General features: G+C 41.5%; 1 protein-coding gene across 5 annotated transcripts in view; it reads left to right on the forward strand.

Annotated features, from left to right (window-relative positions):
• FNDC3B (fibronectin type III domain containing 3B) overlaps positions 1-21,535 on the forward strand; it is a 174,671-nt gene that overhangs the window by 92,125 nt on the left and 61,011 nt on the right. For all 5 annotated transcript variants that reach the window (XM_027464789.3, XM_072042700.1, XM_072042704.1 and 2 more), the window contains 2 exons: positions 14,305-14,363; positions 19,237-19,394. In XM_027464789.3, coding sequence (XP_027320590.3) covers positions 14,305-14,363; positions 19,237-19,394 — 217 coding nt within the window. The remainder of the gene's footprint in view (positions 1-14,304; positions 14,364-19,236; positions 19,395-21,535) is intronic.

Below are 21,535 nucleotides of genomic sequence, written 5' to 3' on the forward strand. Positions count from 1 at the left end.
AGCAAGTGTCCTCGAGCCATGTGGAATATGCTCAGGAAGCTGCTGGGACGTCATGCAGGGTGGATGACAACATAGGAAATAAATGGAGCTGGCAGGGCTCTTGGTTCAAGCCCATCCTGATCTCCATTTGCTTTGTAACATTTAAATATATTTAGAAAAAGGGTGGGGGTTTATTTATTTTTTTTAGTTTGTTTTTTAATTGTGTCAAGTTTGACGACTCCAGAGCCTGCGAATTAAAGGGAAATTGAGGGAGATGTGATTCAGTGCGGACAGGAACCAGGCGAAGTTCCTCCACTTACTCATTCTGGATCCTGCCAATTCTTTTCTATTCTATTCCTGAATCGGTTTTGCAAGTTTATTGGGCCACGTATGTATCTGTACCTGTATGTTCTACAGATTTAACAGCTTAAAAGAGTAGTTTCTTTATTTCTGGTCCCTGAAAGCACTGGGGCTGAGGAACACTGCGGCAATATGTATAATGTTTATGTTCTCTTAGCCAGGAATTGATGAATGGAGTGAGGAACAGGCAGCGAGTGTAGTGACAGGACAAGGAGTAACAGTTTTGAACGGAGAGGGGAGGTTTAGATTAGACATTAGGAAGAAATTCTTTTCTATGAGGGAGGTGAGGCACTGCCCACGCTGCCCCAAGACGCTGGGGCTGCCCCATCCCTGGCAGTGCCCAGGGCCAGGCTGGGTGGGATTTGGGCAGCCCGGGCTGCTACGAGGGGGCCCTGCCCATGGTAGGGGCTGGGACTGGGTGGGCTTTGAGGTCCCTTCTGATCTAAACCAGTCTGGGATTTTGTACATACTGGTGAGGACATTTGTTGTTCCCGCGTAGAAATGATCTGCGGACAGAATTTATCATAAATAGTTCTGCTGCAGACATATGGGATACCCCTGCATACGTGCAGCTTCCTCTGGTTCCTTAAATCAGTGTAAAATTGTATAAAATATGGAGATTTAACAAGATTGTCTCCTGAAGACAAGATGTCAAAACTGACACAGTGATTTTATTGGAAGCATGGCACAAAAAGAAACACACCAAAGACTAAAATGCATTTGTCAGGATACGTGAATTTTAGAGCTGTACTGAGTAATGAAATATGAAGCGGTATTTACTGGAAATGGAAACATTTTGGATCTTGTGAGTGTAGATCATCACATATGAGATCTGAATCGTGCTACTGCTCTTGCTGTGTTTATTACAGTTTCAGCAAACAATATTACCTTACAGAATTGGTTAGATTCATATCTAATTAGGAATATGCATCGTGTTGTGTGTGCATTGGTTTTTTATATTTTTAATAAGTGAGAGGAAATATGATGCATTAATTAGGGCACTCATCTGACCTTGAGAAGCCACGGTTAATTTGTGGCACCAGGGAATTAGCGGTATGATATTCTTGTGCCTCTGCCTCATCTCCTGCATCATGACAGAGCTTGTGTTCTTCTTTCTTTTTATTTGGATGTATGGATACTTCTTAAATAGTCTTTGTTTTGTATTTTTTCCAAGGTAATAGGGTGTGAAATTGTTTGTCCAGGCAGAAAGCGAAATGGTTTTGAGTTTCTGATGTGCCGAGTACACCTTTGTGCACCAGAGCCAGGTCTGCTAGCTGGGCTGCACGGCTCCTGCACCGCTTAATGCTTTGTAGCAATCACCTAACTGCCCACTTCAGCGAGCTCCTACAGACTGATGAGTGTATTAGAAGCACTGACATCATGCAGAGTTCAAGCAAAGTACATTCCCACGTTCATGTCAATCTGTTTGCATGCAAGAATTTATCCAGATCAGACTTAATTTACGGCTTTTCTTCAGCAAAAAGAATCTCTGAGATGTTTATCCAGTTTCACCGAGAAAGACACTGTATGGAGGGAGAGAAGATCAATCTGTTCCCTCTTCAGCCTTGAGATTTGACTTACCTTTCTCTATCAAAGTCCCATGATGTAAAACCTAAACATCACAAGACCAGTGATACTGAAAAGCAAGTCCAAGCCCTGTGCTAATTTATTCTTTCCCTCGGCCATGAAAGAACCAGCTTCATAACCTAGGCACTAGAATTTGTTGGTAACGCTCCTATTTAGATGATAATCTCTTGTCTTTTAATTTATTTTCATGATGCTTTTCATCTTGAATCTAACCTACTTTTAAAGGTGAACGTAAATACATTAAATTTGGTTTCATGCAGACTTTCTGTACCTGAAAATACAAACAAAACATCTGGTAGCTGTGGACATTTTAACTTGGCATGGTTGTAAGCTGCTCCACACTGGGCTCCTGGGCTTCCACGGCTCTGAGACATAACAAGGGGAGAGTGGGTGACCGTGGTTCTGGTTACATTTTCAGTGCCATCGCAGAAGCTCAGACAAAATAAACCTTAACTGCAGCTTCCTAATCTTAATAAGCAAGCTAGGCTGTTAGAAACGCAGCTCAGAGTCCATCTAGGTAAGTATACAGTAAAGAGGGGGGAAGTCAGGAGCCAGAGCTCTCAGTTGACCTCACTAGTGACTTAAAAATCCTTGTTTTATTTTTTCCCCAAGGCTGTTTTTTCACAATCCTCATCAGCTTCTTCAGACCCTGATATTATTTGTCCCATCTGCTTTCATCCCTCCCTTGTCTCGTGTTACCACTGCCAAGGGGAGCTGGATAAGCTATCTGCTCCATGATTTATCAGGAAGTTGGTGCTGAATGACGTAAGGCACAACCTCTTCCCCCAAAGGATCTTCATATTATCTCAAGAATTTGCAGCTTCTGCTGCAGCCGACAGTCAAATCCAGAAGAGTGAAATCTGAGTCTGAGACTTTCTCCTAGGAGTTTACGTAATTTATAGATAGCTAACCAACAGAAAAAAAATATATCAAGCACATTTTCATCCTGCTTAAATGCTCGGTGACTAAATCCTTGCGCTGGGGAGAAGTTACATAAAGGTCACAGAGCTTCAGAACAAGATAAACAGTGTATTCTCACCAGTTAGCAGGAGATAATGTGGACCACCGACAAAGGAAGGGAAACAAATTTCCCTTATTTGGACATATCTGGGACATTGAGCCAGAAGGGAGAGGGTATTTATTAGTGAAGAGGTAGAACATTTCCTCCCTCCAGAGCATAAAAAATAAAACACCTAATAATTTAATGAACCCTATTTGTATACCCAGATGTTCTGAACAATGTCTGTTTGTATATTCATTTGGATTTACAAAGCCAATGAATTGAAATTTCACGTCCCACTGAAGCTAATGGGTTTTGTTTATCTGCATCTCTTAGGCTGGGCTACAATGCCAATCACTGAGTTTCCTTTTCTGAAGAAAGATGGAATTTGATTCCCAAAATTTTGAGTATTGCAATTAAAAAATGGATAAACTTTCTTTTAGAATGAAGCAGTCATTTCCATTTTCTCCAAGGTTTATTATAAAATATTTTGTCCTGAAGCTTGGGACTTTGTTTTTTGTTTATTTTTTTCTGCAAGGAGCTGTGCTTAGAAGCAGCTGCTTTGATTTACTGATTCATGTGACTGTTGTCTGAATTTCATCTCAGCAATGAAATCCAGATCAAGTTGAAATTCCTGTAGCTTTGCTGAAGCCTTCCCAGTGAGCTGTAATCAGGTGGATATTTCTGAGAAATATTTTGAATATTTCAAAGTGGTGAAAATGGTTGAAGTATCTGAGGTTGTATATTGTATGTATCCCCTGCTGTTTGCACAAACAATTCTTCCAACTTAGTTATAGCTATTCGGTGTGGACACACAGACCAGGGATTTTGACTTATGTCAGAGACACGGGAGGGTACTTAATATCATCATGGCAGCCTTTTTTATTGAAAAAAAATGTGTTGAAGGAATTTAGCACCTGCCAGTGAAATGGATTTATGCTGGGTTCACTTGAGACACGTGTTTAAAAATTGTTCCTGGTAGCGGACGAGCCGTAAGGCTGAGCAGAGTGCATGATTCTCATGCTCCGGCGTGCACAGGAGTTGTGCGAGGGGCCTGGGGGCACAGCTGGGGAGCAGACGGAAAGCCAACGGCTGCAAAGCCGCACGCAGCCCTAAGCCAAAGTTTGTACAAAAACAACTTGCTGCCTCGCAAAACTCGCTTTGCTTTCTCCTTCGGAAATGATAGCGTTGGTCACGTTTGCTCTTTATGAAATGTTATTTAATATGCTTCTAGTTGAAGTAGTCGTAGGCTGGTCATCATTCAGATTTGACTGCAAAATAATTTAGGCTGGGGTTATTTGGGTGAGTTGCTTGTCCTCCGTCATTAGGAAGACAGTTTATTTCTGTTCTGCTGTCAAACTGTTGGTGTGCGAGTTGATTTAGAGGGCAGCGGGAGCTCCTCAGCTTCCCCATCGCTGAGGTGTAGTGGTTTGGCTCAGTGGAATGCCAAAAATGTTCATTCTTTTCTTGGGTTATTGTGATGTCCCCCCAGCTGCCTGCAATCTGGTTATCGCATTGCTTTCATCTGGAAAAAGAGGTTAATAATGTCATTTGTAACAGAAAAGCTAGGATGGGGTTCACTCAAAAGGCATCGTGACTCTGTAGCCATTCACCTGGTTTGGCAGTGGAAAATCCCAGTGCAGGTTCCATGAAAACTCTTCGTATTTCAAATTTGGAGTGATTTTTCTGCGATTCCACAGGAGAAGTCTGCTTTTAATTTTTTTAAACATGCAGATACTGTAAATAGTGCATGGAAATAAAATTTCTACTTCAGTGTAAATGTTAAAATCAAGTACAGTGAATACATATATGTCGTGTCCTGCTTTAGATGAAGTTTTGCTTGCTTACTTTCTTGGGGAAGATGAATGACTCTGACTCTTTCCAAGAGTAAAAAAAAGAAAAAGCGATTATTCTTAAAATATAGTATCTCTTTCCATTGTCTGCAACGAAGTCTAAAGGCGTTTCTCCATTTCTCTTCTGATTCAAGTGAGGCTGAGTGGTTGTGACTGAGGGCAGAATTAGGTCTGCAGTTATTTTCTTAAAGCTCCTTAGCCTCTGAGGGGCACCCCTACGCGTCTACCCTCGGGAAGTGCTCTGCTGCCTTCGCATTGTTGTAGCCGACCGGTGGCTTTACGGCGCTCACTGCCAAGGGGATTGTTAATTTTGGCTGAGGAGCAGTGTTTAATCCAGACCACGTTTGGAGCTCCTATGGAGTTTGTTTCAGCTGTGCTGTCTGATTGTTTTCCTGTGCAAATATGGAGATTTGCAGGCTATTTTGCTGGTTTCTTGTTTGATCGGAAAAACGCTATTATTGTGCGTAAGGGGCAGATCATCAAAGGCCCTTTTTCGTATGGTCGTGTTGAGGGTTAAGAAAAGGCAAGCTTGTTTTAGGTTCAGTTCTGATCCCATTGTCTCCCTGCATTGGAGACGGTATTTCGGAGAAAGCTGTTTCCATTGGCATGGGGCTGCAGTCACAGGGCTGGAAAACTTCTCGCCTGAGTGCCGCCTGGGCTGGTAACGCTGGAGGCCTGTCAGAGGCTGTGTTTGACAGGAATTGTGTTTCCCACTCACATCTTAGAGGGCTCAGGGATCACCTCGGGTATGGATGGACCTGTGTGTTGGCTGTCTCAGCAAGAAGGACCATGGAGTGAAAAGTATGATGGAGACAAATGTATGCCAGTGCAGTCTGATGCATCTCAGTCTGGCGGTGGTATGCAGCAGAGCTGTTGCTGACTGGCCCGTGAGGAGAAGATTGTAATTTTTGTGCTGTCAAACTCGTGCTTTCCATCAATGTAGAGCTCAGCTGGGAGGAGAAGTGGTGAGACTGCCTCTCGTTGTTCGGATCCGTGACTTTCTGGCCCTCACATCGCCCAGCTGCTGAGAAGTCAGTTGCCGTGACTGAAGGGAACCTTTTATTTCCGAGAGGAAATCTCGCGTCTGTAAATTCCAGATAACGTCACTTCACAGCTGGCAGCAGCCAGGCCTCCTTTTGAGTCGCTGTCGAGGCCTTTCACAATGTGAGGAGCATCAAAAACTGTGAGGCGCGGTTGGGCCTCCACTCCTCCTCCTCCCTTGGACTGGGGATACCTGCGGGGCCTCTTTGACCACCTCGTTTGTGGCAGCCTGGAGTAATAATAGTAGTAATGTGGTGATCTGGGCAGAAGTTACTTCTGCTTTTGAATGACCGCTCAGTTCCTCAGACTTGGAGGGCTGCCCGGGCTGCCCTGCCAGGTCGGACCGTGGCTCTTGAATACTGATGAAGGCGAGACAGACAGGCAGTCATGGGCTGAAGTGACAGGAAATAAGGAGAACCGAGAGAGGGAAGGCATGGAACAGCACGCAAATAAATGGAAGGAATTAGGGATGAGGCGATGCCGCACATTCCAGCTGTCGTAGAAACCCATGAGATGCTTGAAGAACTTCATTGTTCTAAAAAAAAGGCTACCGTTTGCCGGCAAAGCTTGTAGCTGAAATGAAGCATCAGATTTTTACCCAGAAGTTGTGAGTCAGGAGCTCCGGGAAAATTTGAAGCAGCCCTTTCAGCCTCCTTCTCAAATCAGAACATTTTCTGGTAGTGTCAAATGAAAAGCAGTAATGCTAACTGCAAGTAGTCTACTTAAATACTTCTAAAAGAATAGGTAGAAGAGTATTTTGCAAAGATATATCGAATAATTATAGCTGCTATAAATCCAACCAAATCACAAATGATGCAGAAAAGGAAGAAATTCAAAAAAGAAGAGAGGTAATGCTTGTTTAAAACAAACACACACTAATAAACTCACATCATAGCAGTTCTCTCAGTAGTCAAAATAGGGCGAAGAGCAGGAAGGGACAATGATTTAAACCATTGGAAAGGATTGTTGGTCTAATTTAAAAAAAAATATTTTCCAAGCCTGCCTGTATGATCTAACCGGTGAGGTACATAGAGCACCGAGCTGCAACTCTCCCTGGTGCCCGTGCAGCAGAGCCGCCTGTCCCCTCTTTGGCCAGAAGGCAGACGTGCTGCGTCTCTCAGCTGATGACAGCCGTAGGGCTTTACGTCCAGCTGCAGAGACTCACATTTTCAGCTGCAAAGATCCTTTGTCGAACCTTATTAATAGCTTTCACCCATGAGAATTTGCCAGCACGAGTAGGAATTAGCATGTGTGGCATATCTTTACCTGTCTTGCACATGTGGATGCTTGCCTGCCTGCTCAGGCAGGGGGTTTTGCCTATGCCAGCACAACTTAGGGGAGTGTTTTTAAATTGTAGCCCGAAGCACTTAAATTATGCTAGTAAAAAACAACAGTATATAACATGGTTATTCTTGGTTAGCTATGTTTCTATGAATCAGCTAAGCCATTCTTCAGTGCTCCTCACAGAAGGGAAGACTGGTGGCCACTGCATGTGGCAGCTGGTGCAGTCAGCCTGTGTTTGTCTGCAGATTCCTGTCTTCCCAAACCCACGTAGCATGCAGGCTGTTGTTGTGTAAGAGCAAAAGAAACGATGCCTAAAATAACAATAAAAACAAAACAACCCCCCCTACTTTGATATAGAAAATAAGCTAAAGCAAGTCAAAAGTAGCAAAGAGCTCTCCAAGAAGAGGTCCTGTGTGTGAGTGGAGTTTGTTGTTAGAGCAGATTCAGCTTGTGCTCTCTCTGTTTCTGTGGGTTAAGTCATTGTTTGATTTGATGTTTCTTTAAAACCAGCCAGCTGCAGCCATATGTAGTGCACTGCATCTGTTATCTTCCTTGTAATTTGTACAAAGTGCTTTCTTAAGAAGCAATATGTATGTTATATAGATGGGGCGGTTGCTATATTTTCCTAAGAAAGCCCTTTTCTGCCTTCTAATGGACCGACTGCGTGTTCACAGTAGGAATTCACTCAGATCTTCAGCCAGTAAAGCAGAAGTTGTTATTACTGTGTCCCAGCAGTAGCAACAAAGAAGCAGAGAAAAACAAATCCAACATGTCACTTACGCTCCGTTTGTCCCTTGCATCCAGCATTTCATTTCCCTTGTAGGTGCAGCTGATGTTATTTTCCTTGATGCGTCCCAAAAAAAAAAATACGCATCAAAACAATATTGGAGGACAGGGAGGATTGAATGCAATTAACTTATATTTTTAAAACAATTTTTAGCAGAAGTGACTTTGTTACATACAGCTGAGTGCTTCTACATCAGCTTGATGTGAAAACATCTGATGCTTGTCGAAGTGATAGCAGTTATCTTTGGTTAGAGTTGCAGAATACTGACGTGAAACAGAGGGATAAACCACATGAACTGAACTTGCACTCCAGATATTTTAAAGTATCCTGCCCCATTGATGGTAGGATACTTATAGCGGTTGAGGTAAAACTATCAAATCGATAGATATGAACTATGGCCAAGAGATCATTTAAAGTAGAAAATGAAATGTACGCATAAATTACAATGGTGCAGAGGCATACGTTTCAGTGAGTGAGGATGGCTAGAGGCTTTTTTTTCTTTGCCTTACTAAGGTCAGAAAGCAGATTTCTGCAGATTTCTCATACAGTGCAGTTTTTAGTTTCTATTTTTAAGAATGGAAACACTTCAATGGTTGGATCTTTTCTTGAAGTTGGACAATGCCAAGCCCTCTATCTTAGATATGGAAGCTGCAGTCATGTTCTTACTAATGTTTTTGTTATTTTTTTCATGTCATTAGCAGAATATTTGAAATACTGAGTATTTAGAATTGAAAGCTCATCCTGATACTTTTAGGCTTAATTAGTAATCCTCATTTGTGTACTATATTTTAGCATGGTGTGTTTGACTGTTTTGGAAATAGACTTTTTTTTCCCAAGCGTTGGATTCTTGGACTCACAAAGTTTTGTCCATTGTGGAAGTGGTGCTGCGAAGAGTTGCATAAAGCCATGTGTGTTCAGTATGGACTGGATTTGCTTTGCTCTATTGCAGCCGTTTGCTAGCACATATCCTTACTGTTTATCCATGGCACTGTCCTGCACTGGACAAGCTGGCAAGATGAATCAAATTATATTCAGCAGCAATCTGTCCTAGGTCTTACTTTATTCAATATTTTCATTAAGGAATTGAGGGCTGGAATAAGGATTGATTCTTATTAAATTAAAGTCCATATCAGGCTGTGGTAGGGTTGGCATTGCTCGATGGGTTAAGACAGGGGGAAGGAGGACGCAACAGGACATGAGTCAAACTCAATTGGCTTTGAAAGAAAAACAGTTTGATAGAGGCAAGAACAAAGTACTCCATTTTAGCCAGTTCTTCTCAAACCTGCGTTATTTTAGTTTAGTTTTAGTTTAGTTTACTATGCAGTAGTTCTACAAAGTAGTTCTGGGAGATAGAGTAGGCTACCAAAACAAAAATCAAGTTGCCTTGTAGACAACAAGAAGCAGCAACCCCAAAGCGAGCTGTGTAACCAGGTCCTGCAGGGAGCTTGGCTGCAGTGCTGTGGCCAGTGCTGGTGCCACTTCTTCAGAAGGGTGGCGAGCAGTTTAAAAAGCATCCCAGAGGAAAGCAGTAAGTGGGATCTGTGATCTAGTAAATAGAGCTTATAAAAGAAATGAGCTTGGTCAGTTTGAAAAGCAAAATGTCTTCAAATATGTGAAAGGCTGGAACCTTTCACAGTGGGGATGAACTGCTCTGCAGGGTGTATGCAGGAAAGGAGTGGTAGGATTAAGCTGCGGCAGAGAAAGTCTAGGAGATAACCTTTGTGATGAGGAGGAGAGTTATGTTCTGTGGTAGATTTGCCCTATTTAGGATTGTTGTGAGATCGCCACGGTCATGGTTTATTTGTTTTATTACATTTTTTAAAAAATTAAAAGCATTAGAAATCTCTCGTGTGGTTGTGTTTCAGTGTGGGATGACAGACTCGATGACTGTGTGACATCCCCGGTGGTCCTCGTTTCTGTGACTCAGCTGCCACGTGGCATCTGAAGTTTTTGCTTTGTCCTAGTATGAAGAGTTTTTAAATTTCTACAATAATCTGAAAAGAAAAAGTCTGTTTGTGTCTTAAACTTTGACACCAGCAGGCGGTTCGCAAAGGAGTTGTGCTGCGTTTTGAAGAGTTTGTTTTCTTGCAGGTTGTGCTGTACGTGACTGATAAAAGATCTTTCCTAGCATTAAAGCTGGTCACAGCCCCAATAAATCTGGAACAAATTCTGAGAAAGCATGTCATGTTATGACTGGCATATCTGTGAGCATGGAGCTCTGCTTGAGAATTAGACTAAAAGTTTGTGAAGTGCTAGTGCTGATGTCATGCCTCTGGAATGGGAAGGCTGTTGAAACAGTAAATACTCTCTGTGGCCAGAAGCTAAGTATTGAGCTGGACCTCTTCCTTTCTGTGAAGGAAAGAATGCAGAACAAACCTAAAATCTGTATTTGCAATGGGAAAATGTTAATTAGTTTAGAGCTTGTAGCTATTTCAAACCATTTACATACACAGCTGCTGTTCATGCAAACATGAAAACTATTCATGGAAACTTCAAACTTACCTTGAAATGAAAAGATATTTTTTTCCCGGTTTTTAAAGCTGTTCTTGGATTTCAGAAGTGTTGTTGGAAAGGTCTGAAAATTATATTTGTACTGTACGTGCAGAAAGGAACATAGATGCAGGCTAACAGAAGCGTATAATGAAAGGCTTTAGTTCAGCAAGAATTAGCATTGAAACCCTGTTAGCACCAAACAGCTGCTGGGAAAGGATTCCTTATTTTGGGGGGCATTTACTCCTGGTTATATCTGTGAAGCTTTGGTAATGACCCAAAACTTTGAAAAAAGAGAGATGATCAAAATATAAACTTAGATATAATCCAGGTCTTACAGCTGGGGTATTGGATCCAACTAACCCACAACTTGGGTATGAGAACCTCGTTTTGTACCTCGGGACAGCTCTAATATCTGTTAGGCACTGGGAACTGCAGGATAACTGTTTTGGTTCTGTCCCTCGGAGGACTCCATGAGCATTCACAAGGATTTTATCCCCACCCCCATCTTCCTCCTAGGATGAAGAGTTGCCATGGCAGATGTAGGGAACAGATGTTGAGGGGAAAAGTTATAACGGGACAATGACCTGAAGTGTTAGTTGGGTTCTTGCATGAAATGGCTGAAATTCCTTGCCCAGTGTCAAGAAAGGAAAGCAAAAGGGACCTCATGGCCCCTCTCTTCCTCCTCCTGTTCTTCTCTACCTTTCTACCACTGCACCTGTGTGTGTGAGCGTACACTCCTCATCCCAAAATACGCCCGTGAGCTCATCTTGTAGAAGACTCATCAACACATAATGGTTATCAACAGCCACGGGGTAGGTGTTATTGCAGGAAAGAGGCTTTTCAGCCGTTCTGTATTATCGCTGCAGAATATATAAGACGTTTTTTGTCTCATTTTCTTTTTCCAAATGATTTCTGCTCCTAGTTGGCGTGGGAGAAGGATGTTGAGCTTGATGCCTAATGTGTTATGAGAGGGGCTGGCAGGTGAGGCCAGCTTCCTGCTGAGGGAGGGATTCTTGACAAGTCATGTTCTCCTTAGCTTAGTCCAGCTCAGGAGACTGTGAATAATTACATTTGTTACTGAAAGGAGATCAACCATCCATAGCGGCCTGAGAACTTTTATGGCTCATAAAATGGGAAACTAACTATTTGAAAGACTAGGAGACTGTGACAATTGTCAGCTACTTTCTCTCTCAAAGCTGGTAGCTTCTGTTTTGTTAAGTGCTTCCCTGGGACAAAGTTACACTGGTGTTTTGTGTTTTTTTTCTTACTTTGAGGCAGAGGATGGGCTAGATCACCTCCTGGGTCCCCTTCCAACCTGAGCTATTCTCTGCTCTTATGTGTCATTAACGTGCATATCTGTTGCTTTCTGCCTTTTATTTTACACTTGTGCTATTTTCACATGGCATTACCTATTAATCTTTTTTTGTTTTAGTTCAGTGCAGAGCTCAAAGGCACACATCTTTCTTTCCGTATGGTATAGTGCTTTCAAAGCTAGTGATGAAAGGGCAATTTTTATGATAAACTTTTCGTTCTTTGTTGTTGCTTTTGTAAAATGGTTCATGGTACCAGCAAATCAGCAACATAGGGTATATCTGATGTAACGCCTACCCGTATATGTATTATTCTAGTCTTTGATAGTTGTGGCAAGCTGTCTGGGCCATGAGGATCAACTTCAGTTCTTAATTTCTTCGTGCTCACGTTGTCACCTTAGGTTTGTGTATGTCCCATTCCCTCTCCCCATAATCTCTGAAGAAAACTTCCCATCTCCAGTTCTGTATATACTCTTGAGGACATAAATGTCCGCATTATGCACATAAATGTGCACGTGTCCTTATTAATGCAAGGCTTCAGTGTGCCTGATACTCAAGGCTTCATTGTGAACACACTACATACTTAGGGAGGTAATAGCAAAAAATTTGGACTCTTCGTGGAGAAGTCTGATTTACCTTTTTTTTTTTTTAATTATTATTATTTATTTGCCAAGTATACCCAGTTCCCTTAGGTCTTAAAGTCAGCTCTGGTATTTTGAACAATTTGAACCTTCAGCCCTGACCTGGCAGGGTCAGAGGACTTTGTTACTGTACAAAGTGATCGTTTTTCACAGGAGAGAGAAGTGAGATTTCTTTGGGCTCCGGGGTTTATTTTCTTCTCCTGCTTAGTGTGCCACAGATAGCATCCTTGCTAGAAAGCAGAGAGAGGGAAGAAAATTCAGTCCACATGTTTGGGATTTAAGGTTGAGAATGATTCACGCTTAGCTTCTGGGGGTTGTAATTAAGGGTGACATAATAACCATAAACTTTCAATAGAATAGTAGCAGCATTTTTGTTGCATTCTGTAGCTGCAGAAGCTGCTTCTTATTAACATCCCTTCGAGATAAGCCTACAGGACCTCCAGAGTTTCCAGACCTGGATCCAGCCTTTTGTGGCGCAGTTCTGCATCTGTAATAATGCTAAAGGGAAGCCTGAGTCCTGAGCCCCCTCAATTTAGATGACGTTTTCACTTGGACCAGCATCTCAAACTTTTCCTTAGCAATTTAGTCCGTCTGTGTAGTCAGTATTATCTTATGCTGGCTAAACCCTGACGGTTTATGCACTTTATAATACACTCTAAGGGTTATCTACTATGGAAAAAAGCAATCATGCTATCCTCCTCTTATTCTGAATTATTACTATTACTTTCTTTTCCAAATGGCTGAGACCAAAAGGAATCCAGGAATGCACGGAGCAGCAGATCTGTCATTGCCTCTCTGCACCAAGGTGCATTCTTGTAGGAGAGATGGGCATTTACACTGGAGCCTTGCCATCAGCGTTCAGCCAATTTTATTTTTTGGCAGCCAGGCGGATGGAATTTTTAAAAAGAAGATGTACTTTTTTAAAGCAGGTCACAGACAAAAATAAAGACGCATTCTTGGGCTACAAGAAGTAGGTCAGGCTTTGGGGGAATCAGTTGGGAAGGCTGTTGAAGTGATCTTACCCGTTTTTCTTTATTAATATTTTTTTTTGCTTTCTACGCCAAATTTTGTGTCTTTTTTTTTTTGTTTGGGGGTTGGGGAATATATTCTTCTGCTTTGGCTAGCAAACCTTTAACATTAACATTTGAAAAAAAAGAAAAAGAAAAAAAATGTGTTCCTAGTTTTCCATTTGAGAACAGTGTAGTGGAAAGCGAGGCCTCTCAGTGCTGCGGTCCAAAAGGAATAAAGCTGCTTCGTGTCACCTCATTACTCTAAGCTGATGCTTTACCTCAAGGCTTTTTCGGGGAAAAGGTGAGGGGAATATTGATTCCACAGCCCAGATGATCACTGTTGTGTCACTTTCTGTGCTTAATTAATGCATCTAATCTGGGAGAAATGCTTCCCGCCCAGTCCTGCGGCCCCCCACAAGAGCTGCCGTGCCAGTCTCCTGGGGGGACGCGGTCGCTCTGAGAGGAGAAGCCGCTGCCAGAGCTGTGCCCACCAGACTCTGCCAGCACTTTTAAAGATCAGGACGAGGAGATGACATCTCTGTCAGGGGCCTGGTGTCGCAGGGCCTTGTGGCTGCGGGAGGATGTGGGGAGCGACATTTGGGTGTCGCACTGGGGCTGGGCTCAGCAGCACTGGGGCTGTGGAAAGCCCAGGCCTCCTCCACAGGCAGTCCTTCGAACAAGGGTGTTCCTGCTCTGTGAAACCAAATCCCTTAATAACATTGTGGAGGACACCTCTAGAAATAATCCTAACCTTTCCATTCCCTCCTTTTTCTCTGTTAAAACCAGTATTTATGCAGCTGCATACCTTAAATTCACACTAGCAAAGCAGCTGATGCCCATGTGCAGGTAACCTGCCTGTCCTGTTCGCAGCTTCCTGAGGGATGGTTGATGTAGCTGACACTTCTGTTTCGTTTCAGTGATTTATTTTTCTTCCTGTGTCCACATTCTCTGTTTTTCAGAATATGATTCAGAAACAAAAAGGGTTCAAGACATTCTTTCTGGAATGGAGAAGCCACAGGTACGTGATCCAAAATTCCAGAATTACCACATACCAAGTACAAAAATAGCAAATACGATAAGTAGATTGTGTCACAACGTACTGGGGATTGCAAATTTCTCTGAATTTTTACCTCACAGATTGTTGCCTCTATATATATCTATCTCATTTTACAGGGATATGGTCAGTGGGAATAAATTTTAAGCATCTTTTATGCTTGAGGGTATTTGTAGGAATTGCACCAGTCGCTCTCTACAGGGAGCTCCCAGTATTAACAGTGTCATGGGGAATCCAGCACACTGTGGTGATTTACACAGCTCTTACTCCCTTTCCCCTGGGTTTAATTTTATTTGTCATGAGCAATTTATATCTACGATCATGATTAAATTAAGCTAATTCTATTGTTCAATGGTAATTACTATACTCTAAGTTTCTCTTAACCATAAAAGCACATGAATTGTAATGGAAATTAAATCACTGTGTAAATAACCGTGATGTTGGGTGTGACCACGGTCAGGTAAGGTTGTTAATAAATCTGGTTGTAAGGCCTTTTAATGTGATGTTTTTCTAATTTGGTGTGTCAAATGAGAAACCAGAAGGGTACTGTGGGTCTAAATAAAGACCCACGATATGTAATTAGATTTATGGCAGCCAGAGAACTTAAGTAGAGAAGAGCAAAAAAGTACCAATAGACAAAAATTAATTTTCCTCAAACCATTTCAAAACTAGGAACCTTTAAAATAAATCTAAAATACGACATCCTAGTTCAATGTTAATGACATGTAATGAAAGAATGCTAGGAATTATCTATTACTTTCTCTCTAACTTAGACATTTGTGAGTAATTAAACTCAGAGGAGTACCACAAGCCATTAATTGCTATGAATGATTATGTGTGCACATAATCAATATTATATCTGAAAGAAATGTATCGTTATGCATAAATATTAAACTGGGCCATGTTTTCTGGTGAGCCTTATACATATGTGAACGGGAAAGAAACAGTATATAGAAAAGCAATTGTTCTGAAAGAAATGGCACAATTTAAAGAATGATATAGAGCAGTAAATCAGTGGCACGCAGAGGGGTGCTGTGTCTGCAGCATATATGGCTGTGGTACGTCCACACCAGCAGCCATCTCAGGTATGAGCAGCGGTGAAGTCGTCAGGAGGGATAGGCTGTTGGAGCAAATCCTGAGGATGCTCAGCGCCTGCAGGGGACTCATGGCCATGCTGTCACTTAAAGCCATCTCTAATCTAGCTTGCCCAGGTGCCCCTATGTGCTGCACCTTTCTGAGCACAACGTAAACGTGCTTTTTAAATGATTGATTTCTTAAAAACACACAAAAAGCAGCCTGTTTTCAATAGTAGAAACATTTCATGTTTTTATTTATCTCTTTCATGTTTTTATTTTAACTCACGCTGTGGTAGACAAGCAAGCACTCTCTGAAGCAAACACCTTGCTGAGGGAAGGGAAACCTGAACCCACACTCAGAAGTGGGGCAGAGAGGCTGGGAAGCTGCTCAGGGCACAGCACCTCCGAGGGTATAGGGGCAGGGCTGCAGCAGCAGGGAATCAGGGTTCAAGCAGTGTCTGGCTTCCCAAAGGGCAGCCTGCTCCTGCTGACTTCTGCACTGAAACTCATATTTAATCTTAGGGGTTTTTGCCTAAAATTGCAGGATTAGGCCCACAGTCAGAAAGCGAAATCTCGACCCAGTAATAACCATGCATTCATTTGACCCCCAAGTCTTTCAAACATTGCCCTCAAGGGAGTAAATGAATGTTGCTTTCAGTGTAGTTCTCACACACACAATAAAACCCCAAACCACACGATGCCTGTGAATGCTAACCCGGAATTTGAAAGATAATGAAAGTTGTACAGAAACATTGTTCATTACCTGAAAGACTGGAAGGGCTGATATTCATCAGTCTTGTAACCTTATTAAAGCAGTGCAGGAGTTGGGATTCTTTCCCAGGGGCTTTTATCAAATAATTATTTACACCACCAAGTTTTGATAGTGTATAAAGCGTGCATTTACTGTGTAAACTGAGAAGTTTTCAGAAACTAATTAACTCTGCTTTTCACGAGACATACAAAACGCCTTGTGGGAGAATCTTTTGTTACTTCTCAGCTAGAAGGCAAAGCCAGAAGAGCTGAATGCTGTGAATTTAGGGATGAGATTCAGGGTGCGGTACCTAAAAAAAAAGCCGTGTTTCCTGCCCAGCCTCTGACAAGGTGCTCTGTTATTTGTGTTTCAGTAGGATGGATTTAGGGCAGCAGTAGAAGTGTAAACTGTTTCCTACTTAAGGTTTTTATGTCTGCAGGTTCAATAGGGACCTAGCCCCAGCAGTGTGACATTAGCTGTCCTGTTCCTTACAGCATCAAAAAGTGCTGCTCTGGTTCTGCTCAGCTGCTCAGTGCCTTCCAAAAGGTGCTTGTTTCCCCAGGGGTAGGCAAGACAAAAGGAGGTTAGAGCTACTGAGCTGGCCTGCCAGAGCCTGCTTGTTATTTTCAGCATACCGTAACCCCATTTCTTTATCCTGCCCTTTTTCATAGCAAAACGAGCGTTTCTTGCTCCACGTAGGAGTTAGGTGAAGTGGTGGCTTTGGCCATTAAATCAGATATTGAGGTGATACGCCCTCAGTTGGTAAACGTGATATGATACTGAGCCTGTTAGTCCGTGAGCAGCAGATAGGTTTATCTCACGCCATGCAAATAAATCTGTTCCCAGCGCTCGCTCTGACTGTGCTGCCTTATATACCCAGGGAGTGTATAAATTTGCCTTCTCTGACTTTATCGTACAGACAAACTCTCTCTTGCTTTACTCCACTTGCTTTGTGTACCCAGTGCAGCTAAGGATTGTATTTCAAGATTGCCATCAGCGGTAGGTGTGGACTTAATGCCACCAAAGCAGGGCAGCAGAACGGAGCAGTGAGAAGTTGCAGGTATCTGCAGGAGCACTGTACTTAGGAGCTGGCTTTGGAAACTGCATGGAAATGCGTGCACACTGCCTTCAGAATACTAGTCTTAATGTTTTCTAGTGTTTAGTCGACAATGCACTTGCTTTTATTTTAAGAAACTTCTAAAAGACCTAACTGTTTTCAGATTGCTAAAGTTCATGAAAGGCCAGAGTTTTTAACCATATGCAGAATATATACGTGTGTCCTTGAGAGTAGTCATAGAGAAAAACATTTCAACAGAACATTGGCAGGATATCATTCCTCAAGCTCCAAGTCCGTCTGAATTTTTGAAAAACAATTATGCAAGCGTATTTCCATAATAATAAAAGAAACTTTGTGTTGATGGGTTGAGCTGGTATAGTAGTAATGTATGTTTATGACCTATTCAAAATTATTTGAAATACAGACTTTCAGCTCTAAATCCCTTTTGTCATAATTCACTTACAAATTTATATTGAATATTTAATTTGCTTGTCTTATTTGATGCATTCAAGATTTTTATATGCTGTCTAATCCGGTATCAGTTTTCATTGGTCCAAGTTTTTGAAGTAAACATTGATTTCATAGCATCAGAAAAATTTGACAAGTCCAATGAAAATTCATATAAGAATGCACAATCTTTTTTTATTTACCAAAAAAAAAAAGGTTGATACCACTTAAAACTTGTTGCTTTACAGCTTGTTTTTCACATTATGTTCCACAAAGGTTTTCTTTCTGGCAAGACTAAATGTGTTGCTGTAAATGAAAATCTTTAACCTCTGAGTGTCAGGTTTGGAAACAAACAGGCCTTGAACCCTGATATTCCATCCCATTCCTGGGGGTGTTCAGACAGAATCCAAACTTGAACCTGAGCTGTTTCATTGGAAGCCCACTTACACAGCAAATTAATGTTAATGCTTCGTTACCACATCATTTATGGGTAAGGTGTTCAGAACCTTTAAGAAAAGAGTAGGAAATGTGTAACTGGGCACCTGCCTCATTCCTCTCACACCTTCTGAAATAGTGCTTTGCTTTGTGTATTGAGTCCCTTAAAATGATAAAACCAATGAAATTTAATGTGTATGAGAAATAAATAAATGATATAAAAGCTCACGTTTTACTATCCTAAAAAATATCTTTACATTTGACAGTACAGAAAGAAAAGGCTGTCATTTTCATTGTGAAAATTGGAGAGCTAGTGGCAGAGAACTTGAGGCTGCAGAGCATCTTCTCTGGACGTTTTTCAGAAGATGCACATTAATGGTTTGTGCTGTCTTTCTGAGATAGCCAGTTGTCTGCTTGGAGGCTCCTGCACCCAGTGATGACCACAGATCATAAATGCAGCCTTTGTCAGGACTTACAGTGATTGATTTGTGATACAATTTTAAATTGATGGGCTAAACTTCTGTTAGGATTATCCTAACTTCTGTTAGGATAATCCCCAGGATTACTTACTGACTCTTTTTGAGTCAGGGTAATTTTGCAGATTGATTTTTTTTTTTTAATTATTTGCAGTTGAATTATTGCTGTTTCAAATTGTGAGAAGGAACATGATGACTGAAAATGCCACTGGAGTTTTATTAGAGAATCTCACTAACAAAAACTTTAGAAAAATGATTATAAAATGATCTATAGGATGACGTCTTTGTTCCGCTGAGTCCCACCTGCCTTCTGGTAGTGGCCACAGCAGCAGGGACTTCAGGAGTGGTGCAAGGAGTCCTCTGATGGATGCTCAGATGATAACTAGCCAGTTCACTCTGTCTTCCTCATCTGTTAGAGATTAGTTTATGAACCTGTATTTTTCTTTGTGTTGTTGATGACCATTTTTGACTTCACACCTCTAGCTCTGAAATTTCATGTTTACAAGAAATCAATTGTAAGGATGCGAACAAAAGGAAAATGCCTAGAGGCTGGTGTTTTTCTTGGAATTCAGAGTAACTTCTGTTTCTTTTGTAGGTAACAAATATTCAAGCAAGAACAGTTTTACTTTCCTGGTCACCTCCCACCGGCCTTTTAAATGCAGATAGACACAACAATGGTTTGCCTTACACCTGTACTTACGAGGTTGCCTTATCAGATAAAGGGAGAGATGGAAAATACAAGATAATTTACAGGTAACAGTATCATTTTTACACTTGTGCACTTCTCAATTCATGTTTTCAATAGATATAAGTTCTCTCAGGCTTTCAGGGTATATCTTGGCATGCCCGTCAGTTGCACAAAACAGGCACATTTGCAGCAGCCTGTCATTTTTTCTTCTCCATCCCGTCAAACCCCTTTGCTGTGAAGGAGCCTGCAGCTGGACGCTGATCTGGTGGAGTTCCTGTCCCAAGCCCCTCATTGCCTCCCCTTTCTGCCTCCCCAGCACGCTGCAGATCTTGCATGCCTTGCTGTCTCACCCATTAGCGATGAAAAGGTTACTTCAGTGGTAAATGTCAAAACCCTTTCATGTACACCATTCAAATGGGGTAGCTGCCTTCCTAATGGACTGGATTTCTGTGGACTTGCAGAATTCAGAACATTAAAGGCTATTTTTAAAGTTAACAAGCGAAAGTTGAGTTCTCTGCTGCTTCATGTTGTCTTAACTCAGTTGAGGAAAGAGCACGGCAATGAGCTGGCTACGTCAGTCCACAGAAAAATCTGGAATGCTTGGCTTTTAGCAGTCTTAAGTAAAAATTCTGGGGGATTTCTCTGTCTCCACTTTCAGTGATCCTCTGAGCTCATTTTGTGATCAAGTACATATGGTGTTACGCCTTTCTTTCTTTTGCTCTTAATGATGACTAGGATAGAAAGTTTTGAGATGTGACCTTGGTTATTGTGAAATAGCTAATCCTTCACAAATGTCATTAAATAGAGTCCAGGTGGTACAGCATTTGTGGAATTCCCTCTTGAGACCAAACTATCTCCTTTCTTAAGATGTCCTGTGAATTAGGGTATTCTTCCTGGTGTGCTGCATGGACTGTCTTGGGGAATATAAACAGAGAATATTAATCAGGGAAATGCTGCCTGATTGTTTCTGATATTTACACTGGCTGTTTGTGAGTTATCTCAATATGTTAATGTATTCTGCTGAGCTCCTAAAATGGAAAGGATACTTTCAAGTACTTTTTGTGCTCGCTGCTGGGATGGCTGCGCATTTTCTCCTGGTTATGAAATGTTGTGCATCTGTTTTAAAGCTGCTAGTAGTAATCTGTCTCCTGCTGCTGGCCAGAGTACAGCCATCAGCTTAATGCACTATACTCCGTCATGACCAACAGTGATCGTTATTACTATAGGCAAAAGAAAGTCCTGCAATATGTTGGATACATTCTCTTTGCAAAGAGGTGCACTCGTTTCAGAGGGAAAAAAATGAATTTGCAGATAATTGGACTATATTTAAAAAGGAAAAAAAAAAAAGGAGGATTTTTGCTGGATTTCTGGCAGCCCAGCAAGCGCGTGCTTTTTGGCTGATTTTGTTCTCGTGTTTTTGAGATATATCCCTGTATATCCCTATATCCCTATCCATAACTATTTGTGGAATATTTCTTTGTGCTAAATTGAGAGTTTTCTTGTTTCCTGTATTTTAATAAAATTGTGAATAAGCCAAGCACTTACATGAGATGCTTATTACTTACTAAGCACTGGCCCGTGCCATACTTAACAGAATTGGCAGCGTATGACCAAGAGTAGTGTTCATTTACTAGCAAATGAACCAAAAGGAAAAAGAATGTGTTTTTTTGTTGGTTAGATTTAAAATTAACAATTTATATGCTGTTTTTTTTCCTTAAATGCCTGAAACTTTGTTCTTGTAATATTCTTGTTATTGAAAGAGATCTGGATATCTGGCTGTTAGAGCATTAATTAAACCTCTCCTTGGCATGGTCCTCACAGAGAGTGTGGCTCTGGAAAAGAAAGCAATGATCATCAGTGAAGCAGTTGTGTGAGAAACAACCTTTTCATCTGAAGTCCAGTGGCTCACACTTTTGTAAAAGTCTTTTGAATTAATACATGTGCAAGAAGTACAAAAGTAATGTTGTATTGATTGCACCCCTTCAGCCCTGGGAGGGCTGAAAAACAGCAAGCTTTATCTAATGTCAGCAAAATGTAAGGATAGCATTGAAATAAGCCAATATAATTAGATTACTTTACAAGTTGGGATGATAACTACTGTTCTGTTACATACACATAGCTTTATCAAGTTTTGAAGAAACATGAAGCGTGTTGACAAATTGTTCATGTATTGTTTACTGCTGTTGTTCTGTGCTGGGATTTGTGT

The sequence above is a fragment of the Anas platyrhynchos genome, chromosome 9 (genome assembly GCF_047663525.1).
Source record: "Anas platyrhynchos isolate ZD024472 breed Pekin duck chromosome 9, IASCAAS_PekinDuck_T2T, whole genome shotgun sequence".
NCBI lineage: Eukaryota > Metazoa > Chordata > Aves > Anseriformes > Anatidae > Anas > Anas platyrhynchos.